This window comes from Diadema setosum, chromosome 1 (genome assembly GCF_964275005.1).
Source record: "Diadema setosum chromosome 1, eeDiaSeto1, whole genome shotgun sequence".
Taxonomy (NCBI): Eukaryota; Metazoa; Echinodermata; class Echinoidea; order Diadematoida; family Diadematidae; genus Diadema; species Diadema setosum.
The window spans coordinates 10,151,913-10,168,199 of record NC_092685.1 but is presented as its reverse complement, the minus strand read 5'-3'; the positions used below and the strand labels follow the sequence as shown (position 1 = coordinate 10,168,199).

Genomic DNA, 16,287 nt, shown 5'->3' with positions numbered 1-16,287 from the left:
GCACCTTCACCTAGACCGATCATAACTTGCTTTTTTTCCCCTGCAATGTCTTCTATTAATCATATGAGTAATATGGAAATTTCTATCATTTATTTGAAAATGTATACAATGTATTTCGATATTCATTTTGCCACAAAAGTGATGTTGAGTGGGATATCAGAAATCAACACAAGTCAACACGCACTGGCATTGCATAGTTCCCTTACACAGCCTGCAAAATTACAACTGGTCTGAGATTTATGACTGGTTTGCTGGTTAGTATAAGCCTAGCTCAGTCTCAGCAACAGTCAGAAGGGAAATATATACACATAAAATGAAAATAACACGTAAGAAATTGATACATGCACAACATTAAGATTACTTTTCACTGACCAGGTGCTTTATTACCTCCAGACATCACAACACACACTAAATTTGACATAACAGCTATCATATGATACAATGAATTAAGCAATTAAATGGAGGCTCGCTGAAAATCACCTTCCTCTCTCATTAAGGAAGAAGTCTCTATAAAGTACTGTCTGTTGCTGGGATGAAGAGAGCTATATTCCAAGCACGCAGTACAATCTAATATATTTACAGGGAAAAAAAACAGGAGTGTCACTACAACACAGAATCTAGATATAAATGATTATTTTATACTGTAAAAGTGGAAATTTTTGCACACTTGGCTGGATATGAAATGAGCGTGAAAAAGAAAAGCTTGCAAATATTTTTGCTTTTAATACAAATATAGGACATTTTTTTTTTATTTTTTGATTCTACAGAATTCAAAACACAAAGAATCCATTTGACCCCAATGAGTGCAAAAAAAGAAGCTTTCAGCACAAAAATGTCCACTTTTACAGTACAATGTTGAAACTAGTGTTTCCTTTTATTTTTTAAAACTTTCACTCAAATAGTACATCTCATGCCAGTCATTGTTCTATCAGAGTGAGTAGTACACTGCTTGAATGACCTTTGCAGAATGTTCAATGACAGCTGTTCACACCAATTCCTCTTACATCACCTCATAAAACACACACAAAGTGTAAAATTAAAAAAATAAAATGTTTCCATTCATGCATCATTGATAGTCTGGAAATTTGGTTCACACGCAAGTGTATCAAGAAAACTCCATTAAAAGGTAGTTCAAAGCACATTACTCCCTGCAGCTAAATAAACAAAGTTATAAATCATAATACATCATGAACGCGGTAACCATCATTAAACGACAAAGGCAACATTTTCCATGAAACCACAGTCAGATATTGCATAACACGCAAGTATTAAAAGTGCTGCAAAGTGGTCATGAAACATTTGGATCAAAATTGAGCACATATTTCACTAAATCATTATGACTCAACACATCACTAAATCCCTACAGACACATCTGAATGTGTTAAATTCATATCTACTACAAATGAATACAAAGTTTTTAATTTACAAATGTTATTTGCAAGACCAATAAAAAGCCACAAATAAGTTTCAGAATTTCTGGCCATAACCACAGCAAACTCCTATAATGTCCAATTACAGGGAAATTATATGGAACATTGCTGGCGGCTTGGTAGATCTACCCCCCCCCCCAAAAAAAAAAAAAAAAAAATGGAGCAAAGGGGAGAGAAAAAAGATAGGAGAGAGAGAGAGAGAGAGAGAGAAAAAAAAAAAAGGCAAGCAAGTGAACTTGTGAGGGCAAGGTCATGTGTGTGCATATCATTGTGCATGTGACCTTGAGGAAAATATGGGAATTCATTACCCACACACAATTATAATCATAGTTACTGAGAACATGGTAGCGACACTCAAAATTCACACCAACCTCACTTTTAGCCATGGAATAACTTCCATGGCAGTATGAATTACGCCACTGAAAGATGGTCCTTTTTCCTGGAAGCACTACAATGCAGGTGGTTTGTGTCTATTCGAAGGATAACTATAACATCAAGTAAAAATACCAGGTACATTTGACTGGTATATTCTTCATATTCATATTTTGTCTCTGCTTCAAAAGATTCCACACTCAAAAAGTAACACATTTACCCTTCTTTTAAAGCATATACAATGTAATTCTTTTGAGAGATTAATTTCGATGACTTGATGACATTCTCATGCTATATTTGATGCCTCACTTAACCCGTTGAGGACGGACTGATTTTGTTACAACACGCATTTCCCATAGACACCTGCCCGAGTATACTCGGGACTCGTCCTCAACGGGTTAAAGGGAAACCTCGCTCAGTTTTCAAGTTCTAATGTCATCACCTCACAACCATCACATTGTTTTGCAAATTAAAGTATTGCAGATATGTTGCTGGTTAACCATGTAGCTACTGTGGTCTCCCTCTGGAAAAAGAAACAAAACACTATAATTATATTGACAACTGTAGTGCAATATAAAGAATTTGTTGTCTTTGAATTGATCAAAAATAAGGAAATTTAGAGAGAGGTGATGCAATGAACTTGTGACTTCATGTTGTGTGTCCCAGACAGGTATCAATACTCCATATAAACATAAACATTCCATTGTCCCATCACTTTCCTTATTCTTTGTCCAGTTTCAATGAATTTTTCACTGTATGTTTTCACTTCAATGCTCCTCTTTCAGCTAAAGTCAAGATAGACAAGAGGCAGACTTCAAACACTCATACAGTATGCACCATCTAGCAGAGATACATCACTACATACCTGCTTTTATTCATACGAACAGATATATGTACCCAAGGCGGCAAACACATTAATGACCTTCCACTAGATACTTCTGAATGTTTGGACTAGTGAGGTATATAAATAAACCAACAAAGACAATAGTCGATTACATATCTACTGATAATTGCACAGATGCACTTCAAATAAACTGTTTCTCTCAAAAGAACTTTTATAAATTTAAAGTGTGCTTTCAAATCTTACGGAAAACAAGCAAAGCTACATAAGCCTTGGGAATCTTTAGATAAAATGCTAAATCCAAATATATTTTGACAATCTGGTCACATAACAAGAATACCATTATTTAGAAATTTCAATGTAAGTTTCATTTCACATGAAAGAAACTGCAATTACATGATTTTATCTTCATGAGGTTGTACAACAACAACAAAAATCCTCCACATGAATCAAACTATGGTAAGCAAAGAGTGCATTTGCCTGATTAGGGGTTACATGGAAATCTTGTCTCATTTTCAAGCTTGACATGATGGTCATTAACAGTTTCACTGTTTTTCCTTCTATTTTCCATGTTTATCTGTACACATGCTGTAAGCTTGTCGGAAAAAAAGAAGAAGGAGAAGTCTACATCCTTAGCATATCATCGTATGTCTGTAAAGTAGCATCCATACATCAAATGAGCACATGCTCCTTCAAATATTTCCTTATCATCGTTTGTTTCATCTGTGCATTATGTCGCCCAATTCAATCAAACTGACATCTTCACTCATGTGCAATAAAGTGCATTTAGGCACCAACATGTTTTGTCTACATTAACACAACTGATAATTCATGGAAAAAAAAACCCAAAAAACAATGAGTGTCAATGTGTTCCATCCCAGAATGCATAAAATCTATTCACAGAAGAAAAAATGATAAAGCAGGAAGAGCGTGATGGTAAGGAAGGTGTCTCGGAGGGCAGACAATATGAATTTGACTTAATCTCAGTAATCCACCACTGCCGAAATTTGGAATAGACCGTTTCTGTAATGTATTACAATGCATGGATGTTTCTTTCCTACAGCCTACTTATAATGCATTTTTATTCACTAGCTCCCTCCAATGAAGTTCCATAGGTAGGAATTCAGTTAGTTGTTGCTAGGAATGGCAAGCCTTGGGCACGCTCTGTGGTTGTTAAGGGCAACTTTTGTGACAAAGCATGCATATAATTTGAATACATTTCAGAACTGGTCTATTGAGTATATACTAGCATTTACAATGCAAAGAGATAAATGCAAACTACTAGTAATGTACTAATGCTATCATTAAAGGGATGGTATAGTATTAGTTCAGATGAGGATACAGCTTTTAATTTTTTGTGAGATATTCAGAAACTACTTTACTTCTACTACTAAATTACAAAAAATGTATGATTCTAAGGAATTAAAAGTTCATTTGATGAAAATTGGTTGTAAAATGGTTGAAATATCAAAAGAAAGAAAGAAAGAAAAAAAAAGCAATACTAGTAGAAGGTAGTCCCACCCTTAAAGGTAGGGGATACCTTTTACAGACCTCCCAAAATGCAGCAAAACATTAAATATGAACCTCAGGGGAATTGTTTAGGCCACTGCAGAGAAATTTGGAAGTCAACAGTTATCTACAATTTGATAATGCACAAAACTCAACTACTCAGTAGTTCTGTCTGTCAGCCACACTTAAGCCTTTTTGTTGCAGTCTTCTGTATTTTTTATCTATATAAACTCAAATCTAAAAGTATAAGAGCTGATGTAATAACATATAGAGTGTGTGGCAAGAATGTATATGGAAATGTTTGTAAGTTTTGATGAACTTTCTCCACAAAATATACATGATGGACACACATGCAGTGCATGGGTCTGCAAAGGTAGCTTAGTGATGTACGGGAATTTACGGTGAGCCCCGAAAAAAATTCAATTCAAAATCTAACGGTCAATAAAAATGTACTAAATGTTACCTTCCACTTTCAAAACTTTATGGGAGTTTCTAAAATGATACTCTCTTCAACATACCACTGTATTTATACAACTCTTCATTTAAGGCATGCAAATGGGATTCCCTACCTTTAATTAGAATCACTTTGTTGTGGATATCTCAGCCATTTCAAAAAACAGTTTTCATCAAATAACTTTTGAATTCCTCTTAAAACTGTATGCTTTTTAATATTTTGTATGAGGTTTCTCATCATCTCACAGAAAAAGCTGGAAACCTGAAGCCCCATCTCGGCCAAAACCATACCATCCCTTTAAAACTGCATGATTATTGTAGTCAAGTTAGCACCAACTTCACTGGGAAAAATATGTTCCTGCAAAAAAAATAATGAATTATATCGTAAATACAAAGAATAATTTGCGCCATCATTCTTGATTTGGTCAAATGACTGATCTCCAAACATGATCTATGAAAAATACACTATTTTCTTTTCTTTCTTTCTTTCTTTTTTTTTTTGTTACAGAATAGCTACCACATAATTTCACATAATCATTTCAAATGATCAAAGAAACATTCATGATTATAGATGCAAAGACCCCTGATGGACATTGGGGATAATATTGTGGTTAAGGGTTAAGAATGAAAGAAAAAAAAAAATTTCTTTGTAATCCACGATTCAATAAATAGTATTAGTAAATTGCCACTACATAATAATGCTCCATACTGCTTTGGCACAGTCAGCTTTTTTTGAACACGGTCATCCTTGCGAACATGATTTCAGTTACTCATAGGTTTCTAATACATATAATATGTATTTTGTGTCAAATATCATACTTAAATGTATAAGTAAAACACAATGTACACTTACTTCTTCCATTTACTCTAAAGCATATCAAAAACAGTCTTGCAACTGTTGTGCAGTCCCTAGAGTGACACATATTCATGAATTTATGGCCAATTAATTTAGCCAGAATGAGTGTGTGTGTGTTTATACATATCTAGTGTACCTCAAGAAGCTTTTTGCATTGAGTTATGCACTCTGTCAGTTGCTTATGTTGAAGGTTCACAGCACACACAACTGCGAGTGTATCATTCTACTAGTTGTTCTACAGTACACTTACTGTTCTACCTTTGAGTGCAAGCCACTATGGCAGGCCAAATGTGCAGCAAATGTGGGCAAATTGTTCTGTTACACTACACAATGCATTGTCCAGAAAAAAAAAATGCAGCTATGGTTGAGTATTTCTTCATACACCTACAAGTTTCTCTAACTGGGTATAGAATCTTGTCACCATGGTTTGATTTAATCCTACATTCATTAAATTCTCCTCCCCTCTTACAATGAGTTTTATACAAAGTTTCCATTTTGTTTTACTGATGTCTCTTCTAGTTTAAGCAGTGAAAATAACATGCCTTGTGCTGCCACAGCAAAGTTTTCATTCATCCAAATCAGAATTAAATGGGTGCTGAATGTATGTATAATATATTTTGGTATTGATATATATATACACACATATATCAAAACTCACAACTCATTGTCACAAGGTGGAAAGTAAATGAAGTCCGCAGTCCCGATAAAATATCTCGGTATGTTTGAAGTCCAACAAGGAGTGAATCTTTCACAGTGAATCTTTCAAGATCAGACAAGACATACACTTGAATCTTAAAAAAAAAAGTATTCACACTTTTGTATGAATCTCCATGAATAAAGAGTGACATATTCTTTGTTCAAACATTTGCCATCTTCCTTGCTACACATTTGAACAAATATTTCATCACCAAATCATGATTGACGCAGTCAGCATAAAAGAAGCAATTGTCTTCCATCATAATCTAGGTCATATAGTAGTACATTTATCTATATATAATCACTCTCTGCATAATTTCTATGATACAGATAGTACAAAAATTTTGGTATTCACAATTCCATCATTTTGATTATAAAAAAATCACTTTACATCCCTGTTTACACATTACAAACCATTATCTATAGTAATTAGAAAATCAGGCACAATTCTGATACAATGACACAGACATGATCACAAATACATATAATACTGAATCATTTTCATTTACAATGCTCTCTGCTATATTTTTTTTTGAAGGAAATTGTATTTTTTTGCACGTATTTCCTCTTTCACTCAAATGAAACATGAGCTGGCTCACATTACAATGTCAGCTGCAAAATCTTGCAAACATGAGATGTATTTGTGGATGTAACTGATACTTCCACCTGTAATATTCACATCTGAACGCCATTTTGACTTCCACAGTAATAAAGGAAAGTTCTTGTATGTGTGTTGTATGTGTTTGTGTCTGTTGTTGAGTGTGTTTGTGTTGTTGTTGTTGATGATGTTGTGTGCGTGTGTGTGTGTGTGTGTATACATTCTATGTCTTCTTTATTGCCATCATTATAAAACAAAATATAAAAGAATGTTTCTTTCCTTCTTGTTTTCCATCCCTTCACACAAAATACTATATTCAAACATGTCAAGAGAACACTGTCGTATATCAAAGAGGATTAACGCAACCTACAGGTTGGTAAAATGGCAAGTAACACGGATATTGTGCACAACCAAGAATGAGATGTTTTTTTCAGTGCACTGAGTGCACATTTAACAGTGTCTCTTAAATACACACACAATTGAGCTGTTTTCCTGTGCAACCTGTTCAGATATGTGCACCAGTAATGCAATGAACATGACTAGTTTTCTGTGAAAAGTTCTCGTCTCTGAGCAAATTCTCATGACGGCAAACGAAACACACAAGAGAGTTTAATGTGTGCCCTTCAATTCCTGACAATACAATCTGTGTTTGCTCATAAAATATTAGACGTGCAAAGAAGACAAGAACTCTGGCGACTTGGATCTTGCAGCTCTAACACTTTCATCAATATGATTGTAGCATTGTACAACAAATAGGCAACTCATGCTAATGTCCAAATTCAAATTTACATGGAATCCCCACCTAACACCGCCTCCCTCCCCTGTACAAGCAATTCTGGGTTATAAATTGAAGTCCTTGGCTGCCTCGTACACTGGCATCCTAACAATATCGGTTTTATCCTCTACTTTGTAGGAAGGGTAGAGTCCAGCACGCCGTGGCGTTATGCGGTGGTTGGTCCCCTTTGAATACCCATCCCAGTGGTTGCCTGCTACCCCGATCACATCCCCCGGCTGCAGCTCAATCTCGTCCGCTCCGCGTGGCTTGTGGGGGTACAGTGCTATCTGCTCGTGGGCATTCTGACCGCCAAAGTAGTAGATGTCATCAAGGGAGCGGAAGTTGGAGGCAGCATTTGGGTGCAAGTACTGCATCATCTCATAGGCTACGCGACAGACCTGGAATATGTTAAAGCAAATAAAATTGTGCAAAAAGAGACATAAGCGATGAGAAAAAAATGGACCTAAAACTTGAGGAGATCATACACAGTTTGTGCACTAAAACTGACATCGCATCCACTTCTACTAGCAAATGACCAATCAATCATTTCTGATAGGTCATAAACATTACATGGGGAACCCGTTTCAAGTTCATGGTACTTTAATCGGGGGGGTTGTCATGGTCTACTGAATGTGTAAGTGGTGCTGCATTATTTATGAGACCCTGCCATAGCACTTGCACACTTTTCCTGCACTACTTCTCTTCGCCTAGGTGTGTAAATGCGCACCCGGTACGAAGATGTTAATGACGTTGGAATTAAAAAGTGATGAGACAGTCAGGCTGGAATACTCCCAAGGGAAGTTGAGTGAATGCACTGTACATGTTGGTTTCCTTCCATTCCATTACATTATGATGATAATGCTAATAAGAGTGGCTACTTATGTAGTGCACAGGTTCACCTTCTGGTGCTGCTCACAGCACTTCAAGAAAAGTATGTGCACAAAACATAAGAGAGCGGGGAAAAAATAACAAACAAGCAAGCCAGCAAAAAAAAAAAAAAAAAGGAAAATTGTAAAAAACACTGTTTAAGATTGTTAATCATTCAAATGCAAATGACAACTAGCTGTAAAAAGAGTAAATAGCAATTTTTAAAAAAGATTATGTGTTGCCTTCATGCCATATTCACAAAACAAACACCAAAACATCTCTTGACCTAAAGAAATTTGGAGGTGATATTTTCTTTCTTCTCTTTAACAAACCTGGGAGGAAAACGTGCAAACAAGAAAATCACATCTGGACAAGAAGTGGATGTCAATGATCACACCGCGAAGAGAGTCCTCCGAGTATCTTGAAGAAAGGCCAGCTGATTTGGAGATGTCGTTGTCGCTCACAAACACATAACTGGGAAATCTGTTTGGGTTGGAAAATCCAAAATGAAAATTCAGGGTACTCAATTGATGCAGGATTCTAATCAACATAGCTGGAGACTGAATTATTTTTGTCAAGCTAACTCATTACTAGTTTCATCCTTGATATGATAATCCATGCCACCTACATGACAATAATCCAATTCACAGAATATGCATCTGATTAATTCAAGTTGATCAAAAATCAATTGGTTCATTTCACAATGACAAATTACTCAAGCAACAGTATCATCCTTGCTATGGTAGTAGATATGCTTACTTTGCTACATTAGGTGCAAGTGTGACATGACACTGTAACTGCTGATCTACTTCAATATCAATTGTATCATTTACCACAGAAAAATACCATGAATAAAATCAGGCTTCCATCAAAACGTGACGAACATGCCAGTGTTCCCTGTTTTCTGTTCAAGCGAATGCTGAGATACATCCAGCTGGCTATTTAACCATGACATGCACGCACTGTTTAACAGAAGCATGTGCGAATTTATCCACTAGAAGGCGTCACAAGGAAGGATGGCTATCTCAGAATCTCTGATTAAATGATAAGCATCCATCCATCCATCCATCCACCCATCATTGCGAGAGATGCACTCACTTCCTCTTTGCTTCCTTGAGCAGGCTGGCATCGTCTGTGGCAAGGTAGATTCTCCTCGTAGGCACCTCCTGTATCCTCTCCAGCCTCTGGTAGTATTCCTCTGCATGGAACATGTATTCCTCGATGCCATGGAAGGCTGCCTCCGTGCCCACCTTGTCGGTACGCCTTACATGGAGTCTGCGAGGAGGAGAGCAGTGTTGTAGGATAAGATGAACCAATGTCTTCATTTCTTGTGCAATACGTGTATTTCATTGGGGGCTCACATAGTACACTTTGTCATGATAGTGATTGGGATAACATTAGTTGCAACAAAATGAAAGGGAGTAGTTTTATTACTATAAACCAGAAGCATTTGGAGAGTGCAAACCTCCAAAAAAGCCATTAGTTCACCAATGCCATAAAACTCTGCACGCAGCTCTTAAAACAACAACAACAAACAAACAAACACAACTTGGACTAGATCATGACCTGGACTACCATCAAAAGCTAATCACCTGTTCCTTTACCCAAACAAACCTATCTTGAATACTCCATCAAAATCTGTTCATTTGTTTTTGAGTAACATTGCTAACAGACAAACAAAGAAACAAAGAAACAAACAAAAAACAAACAAAAACAAATGCTACTGAAAAAACAAACAAAAACAAACAAACAAACAAACAAAAAAACTCCTTGGCAGAGGTAACAACAATTTAAGGTGTAAAGGTAGCCGGAAAGCAGAAGTGATTGTTCATCATAATGGATAGGAGAAGCAGTACTATTCGTAGTATAGTTGTATTAGAGTATTAGCTTTAGTAGCAGTTTTAAAGGTATTAGCCCACATTTGTAAACCTGCAGCAATTGGTCTCATAGCTAGCATGGAGTTTGGGTATGATTGCAGGAACACCTGTGCAAAATTTCGTTCCAATTAGTCCATTACTTTCATAAAAATAAATGAAAATGCACCGTAATCCGTATGCATGCATATAACGCTCGCTAGCTCCGGTCCACGTACGTGTTACATGTACAATGTACGTAGCTATAGCCCGCGCTCACAATTCGATTTTGGGTCGGGTTGACCCGGTTTGAAAATTGATTTTAAAACGATGATTTTCTCTCTTTTATCGAATGGTATAGACAAAGAGCGACAGGTGAGGTATGTTACTGTTATAACTTGTACTTGAAGTCACATTGGACCTGTTTTACGCAGTTTTGATTTTCGTGGGTTTGCAAATGTGGGCTAGTACCTTTAATACAAGTTCTAGGTGAAGTAGTATATTATGCTGCAGGAGCAGTAGCATCTGCAATACATGACATAATGTGTGAGGGAGCAGACATTGACTCTATCTGGAAGAACTGACCCAACGATGGGACTCTCAAATCCCAACAGCCCCGTCATCTTCTGGATATCCTCCTCCAGAGCCGGCTGGGGTCGCTGGATGTACGTCATGATCTGACCCATCCACCAGACGATGGGATGGCTGTGTAGCCTCATCAGCCTGGCGGACAGGTCCTCCGGAATGGCCAGGGGGAGGAAGTCTGGCCTCGGGTGAAGACCATCGACGATGGGTAGCTCGATCACTTGGATATGCTCAATTGTACCAGGAGCTGTAGAATCAAACAAAAAGTGATATATGGCGATTACATATTGGCATGGTGCATACAATTCTGTACGTAATGATGCTTTATAACTAATACAGTCTTATCACTGTCTATCTTTGTCAGAGCCAGTAAAGACTTGCCAAATATCAAGCCTGATGATACTCTCAATGTTAAGGTATGTAGCCAACAGATGATAATCTTGCATGACGTCAATAGAGACAACCAAGCTATATTTCCTTTAAACTCATCGATCAGCATTATCTCTGCACTCATTCCACATTTGGAAAGACGAATATCTTTGGATAGTTTTACCTCCAAAACTATTTGTCATTTCAAAGGAAAAAAAAGTTAAATGCTACAAACTGCTTGAACTCTTCAGTATTCTACATAGCCATGTCATTATGATTGTAAGTTTGAATACAAAAATCAAATGGACACAAAAATACAGAGTGGATCATCAACATATTGAAATAGAAGTTATAGCTGTCTTTCCTAATCTGTGAGATGCAACATAAATCACCCAGTGAGACATCAAGACAATGACTATGCTGGATCTTTAACCCTCTATTTCACTTTTCACTGGGCATTCTGGAGCAGATTCAAGGATGAGACCTCATTTGATTAATTAGCCACCCTGGCTGAAAATCTGCCTAGGGTAGATGAGCCCAGTCAATATGAATATCACAGCATGGTGAACAAATTTATGTGGCACGTTGACAGGTAACTGGCGTAATATCAAACAGATTAAACAGTGGATGTTTCCTTTCAAATACACACAAAACAATAAAGCTGTAGACTTTGACAATTTCACATGCTTCTGTGCAGCAGTGATATCATCCCATGCAGTCCAGTCATACCCCTCTTTCCCCAGCTCTTTCCTCAAAACACCCCCCTCAAATTAAATACATCCTGCCACACACACAGTTTGTTAGAAAAAACAGTGGCAATACAAAGCAAATGTAACATATACTATGCAAACCGACACATCTGCACCAAACACATACTTTCATACTATGAGCACACACACGCACACAAACACACACACACACACCCTGGTAACAATGAAACTGAATATAGTGCACATATAAAAGGATCTGAACATCTGATACCTTGATGATGCCCTTGTAACTTATTAAGTAAAGTAGCTGTACTTGGAGGCAGAGTGCCAAGAGATCCATTTCCATCTCAGACAAACATCTCTCAATCTCTATCTTCTATCAACCTTTTCCCACAAACTCCTCCTGGGGAAGAGTTGCACCTCTCAAAATAAAATGTAGGGAAAAAACTATAACTGAAAAACTGCATTAAACTGCCTTTAAATTCCCAGGCAACATTCAAGTCCCCCCCCCCATGTATATTTCAAGTTCTATCACTTAAAATACAGTCAAAACTGTCTATAGCACCCACCCAAGGGAGAAGAAAAAGTGGCTGCTATATGCAGGTGGCCACTATTTACAGGGTCTCAACCATGTCTTTTCTCAGGGGGGGTGGTTGTTTGTAGTGGCCATATACGAGACAGGTGGCCGCTATAGACTGGTGGCCGCTGAGACAGGTTTAGTCATATTTCAATCGATCTTTGCCACATAGGTTTGACGTTCATGAATGCATATATCTACAACGTAGACACTGAATAGATTCTGCTCTTTGTTTATTGAGGTGGTACATACACTTGTCAATGCAACTGGACTGCAACAGATGCTCTCTTGTGCACATAACTCAAATAGGTTCCTCTCACTGGAAGTCCTTATATAGCCTCTCATTTGATACCTCTCAGACATGCCCGTCAATGTTTTGAAGCCTTTTCATAACTAATGTAATTGTGAGTATGATGTCCTAATAATGGGTACACACAATATACTTTTATGTGTTTTCACTTTCAGGAATATCTCTCAGCTTGTGAAATTTGCAAAATGAACAAACAAATGTATTTATAACACAAATGTGTAGTATCTTAACTCTAACACTCTAAGGTAAGAAATAGTTAACTTTTCTTTTGAAAAGTTATAAGAACTCATGTGTCTTTCAACTGCCAATTCAACCAATCACAAAATTGTCTTACATGTCCAAACTTGTGAAACATTATACTCCCACAGCATATGGTATAATCATCCCTGGGGTAACAAGACCTCATATCTCCATTGTCCTTGGATACATATACATTGTAAGTCTAGTTTTTTATCATTCATTGCTGGTATTTCATTTGATTAAAAAACTTCTCTTTCATTCACTCCCTATCTCGGTTTGATACACCAAGTTGTTTAAATGTCAACTACAAAATCATCAAAAGTCTCAAAATTTGCTAAATATATATCTGCTTCTTATATTGGCAACACATTTCAGACAATCTTAAAGGGAAGATAAACCCCAACAGCAATGTGGATTGAGTGAAAGCAGCAGCATTAGTAGAACACATCAGTGAAAGTTTGAGGGAAATCGGACAATCGATGCAAAAGTTATGAACTTTTAAAGTTTTGGTGTTGGAACCGCTGGATGAGGAGACTACTAGAGGTTATGACGTATGAGTGGACAACAATACCAAGAAAATACAAGAGACCCGCGGGTCTAGCGCTCACCTGAGTATCGCAAGTTCACCTTTCATGCAGTCACTAATCTAGATTATTCACAGCTCTACTAAAATTTGACCAGGCATTTTCAAGTAGAAGATGAAAATGTACAATAAGGGCCCAAATTTTTTAAGATTCCTTAATTTGGGGGGATTGGGGCCCCCTGGGGCCCTCTGGGTGGGGCATGGTGCCCATTTTGATAAATTGAGATCCTGACCCCCTAGGGATGCTACCTGCCAAGTTTGACGAAAATCCATCATGAGGTTTTCAGGAAGAAGATAAAAATGTACAATTCAGGCCCCCATTTGGACCTTCCCAACCCCCCCCCCCCTGCCCCCAAGAGGGGCACCCCTGCATCTGCTATGAACAAACTACAGTCATTAATGTACTCACTCATAGTATTATCTTAGCTCTATAACTTTTTTTTTAAAAGATTTTTAAAGATTCCTTCATTTTGGGGGGTTTGCCCCCCCCCCCCCCCCCCCCCCCCTGGGGCCCCTGGGTGAGGCATGGTGCCCATTTTAACAAATTGAGATCCTAACCCCCTAGAGATGCTACCTGGCAAGTTTGGTGAAAATTGGTCATGGGGTTCTCAAGAAGAAGATGAAAATGTACAATTTAGGCCCCATTAGGACCCCTCCCAACCCCCCTCCCCTGGGTCCCAAGGGGGGCACCCCTGATTCTGCCATGAACAAACTTGAAACTACAGTCATCAATGTACTAACTCATAGTATTAACTTAGCTCTATCACTTCTGGTTCTGGAGAAGAAGATTTTTTACAGATTCCTTAATTTTGGGGGGTTTGGGCCCCTGGGGGCCCCCTGGGTGGGGCACAGTGCCCATTTTAACAAATTGAATTCCTAACCCCCTAGGGATGCTACCTGCCAAGTTTGATGAAAATCGGTCTTGGGGTTTTCAAGAAGAAGATGAAAATGTAAAAAGTTTACGCACGACGGACGACGGACGACGGACGACGGACGACGCACGACGGACGAAGGGCGATTGCAATAGCTCACTTGAGCCTTTGGCTCAGGTGAGCTAATAAAGAAAATACTACAAAAATCCATTTTTCATGAAAATTACAAATTTCATCAACTTGATATTTACATATGTTAAGGGTAGCAATTATTCCCCCTGCTTTCTGAAAGCGGTTGGTCCATTGCTCTTTCATAATTCTAGAAAAGTGAATTTTGTTGAATTTCCTTTATATTTTCTTTGTATTGTTGTCCACTCATACGTCATATCCTCTAGTAGTCTCCTCATCCAGCGGTTCCAACACCAAAACTTTAAAAATTCATAACTTTTGCATCGATTGTCCGATTTTCCTCAAACTTTCACTGATGTGTTCTACTAATTTGCTGCTTTCACTCAATCCACATTGCTCTTTGGGTTTGCCTTCCCTTTAAATTCCTGCTCCTCTTTTGACAATACCAAATTTTTGTACATTTCTTTTTTATTTTGTGCAGATTTAATTAATTAACTGGTTTCATTTGATCTCTAATTATAGAATATGCAGTAAAATTCAGGGATGCCAATTCAGTGAAGATGACGTGATAAGTCCTGCAGAAAAATCCATGAGGACTTGACAGTTTTTAAGGCTTCTGAGGAAAATACTGCTGCTCCGTGCAGAGACACCACCTTGCCCTGATTTCCTGGAGGTTACAATGGATTTGAGGGAAAGGGGTTAAGATATAAATGGGGGGGGGGGGGGGGGGGGGGAGGGGTAAGATACTATCGAATAAGTGAGTAACAGCAAGCTTTGTTCCCTTTGTTTCCCATGGATGGAAGGGGTTAGGATTTTCACTTGAATTATGTCTAGTTAGCCTTGACAGGCAAGGAAGAGCAACATCCTCTCTATTATACGCTAACCATTCCTGTTGCATCATACCAATCTTTCTAACAGAGGGTACACTGTGGAGTAAGTTATGAGGTACTTGGCAAATTCCAATGGACACAGTTACAATGGGTAAGAACAGAGTAGTGCACTAATCGTTTCACAAACTATACCTTGACTTTCAAAAAACAAAATAAAAACAAAGTGGTCCTTTTAAAAGGAGGGTCCCCACCTTCTATAATATGGATATCTCAGCCATTTCAAAACCATTTTCATCAAATAGACTTTTAAATCCTCTTAGAATGGTATGCTCTTTAATATTCCATATATTACATGGTTTCTATTATCTTGCAAAAAGTCAAAAGCTGAATCTCCAACTCAACCAGAACTGTATCATCCCTTTAAGAAATTTAAGTGTTCCTATTAAACAAGAATAGCTGGCAGTTATTAACCTGAAACCATGTAATATTTATTTATAGCATCAATTTACCACTTGTCTCCTCTGTCTTACAGGGAATAGCAAAGTGTTTTTAGGTGTATTGAAGCAGGTATAAGTATTGAACAAGGAAAAGTAGAAATTACGCGTGCGTAAAATATGTCCCCGCCGGAAGTAGCATTTAGTAGCAAAATGTACAATATAGGTAAAAAGATCAAGGTCAAAGGTGAAAGAAGTCAAGGGTCAAAATTCTATGTAGAAGTTTTGAAGCCCTCACCTAGTGCCATCACATAAAGCAAACGGAATCGAAATCGGGTTAGAAATGACGAAGGAGTAGCATTTTGTAGCCAATGTACAATATAGGTAAAAAAAAATCA

The 16,287-nt window shown here is 37.7% G+C and overlaps 1 protein-coding gene across 1 annotated transcript in view; it reads right to left on the bottom strand.

The window, feature by feature from the left end:
- Nucleotides 1-6,959: 6,959 nt before the first annotated feature.
- LOC140232364 (alpha-(1,6)-fucosyltransferase-like) overlaps nt 6,960-16,287 on the bottom strand; it is an 18,761-nt gene continuing 9,433 nt past the window's right edge. Inside the window, exons 4-7 of the mRNA XM_072312493.1 lie at nt 10,836-11,082; nt 9,496-9,672; nt 8,730-8,880; nt 6,960-7,928 (exon numbers count right to left, since the gene is read on the bottom strand). Of these exons, the coding sequence (XP_072168594.1) occupies nt 7,596-7,928; nt 8,730-8,880; nt 9,496-9,672; nt 10,836-11,082 (908 nt within the window). The 3' untranslated portion in view covers nt 6,960-7,595. The remainder of the gene's footprint in view (nt 7,929-8,729; nt 8,881-9,495; nt 9,673-10,835; nt 11,083-16,287) is intronic.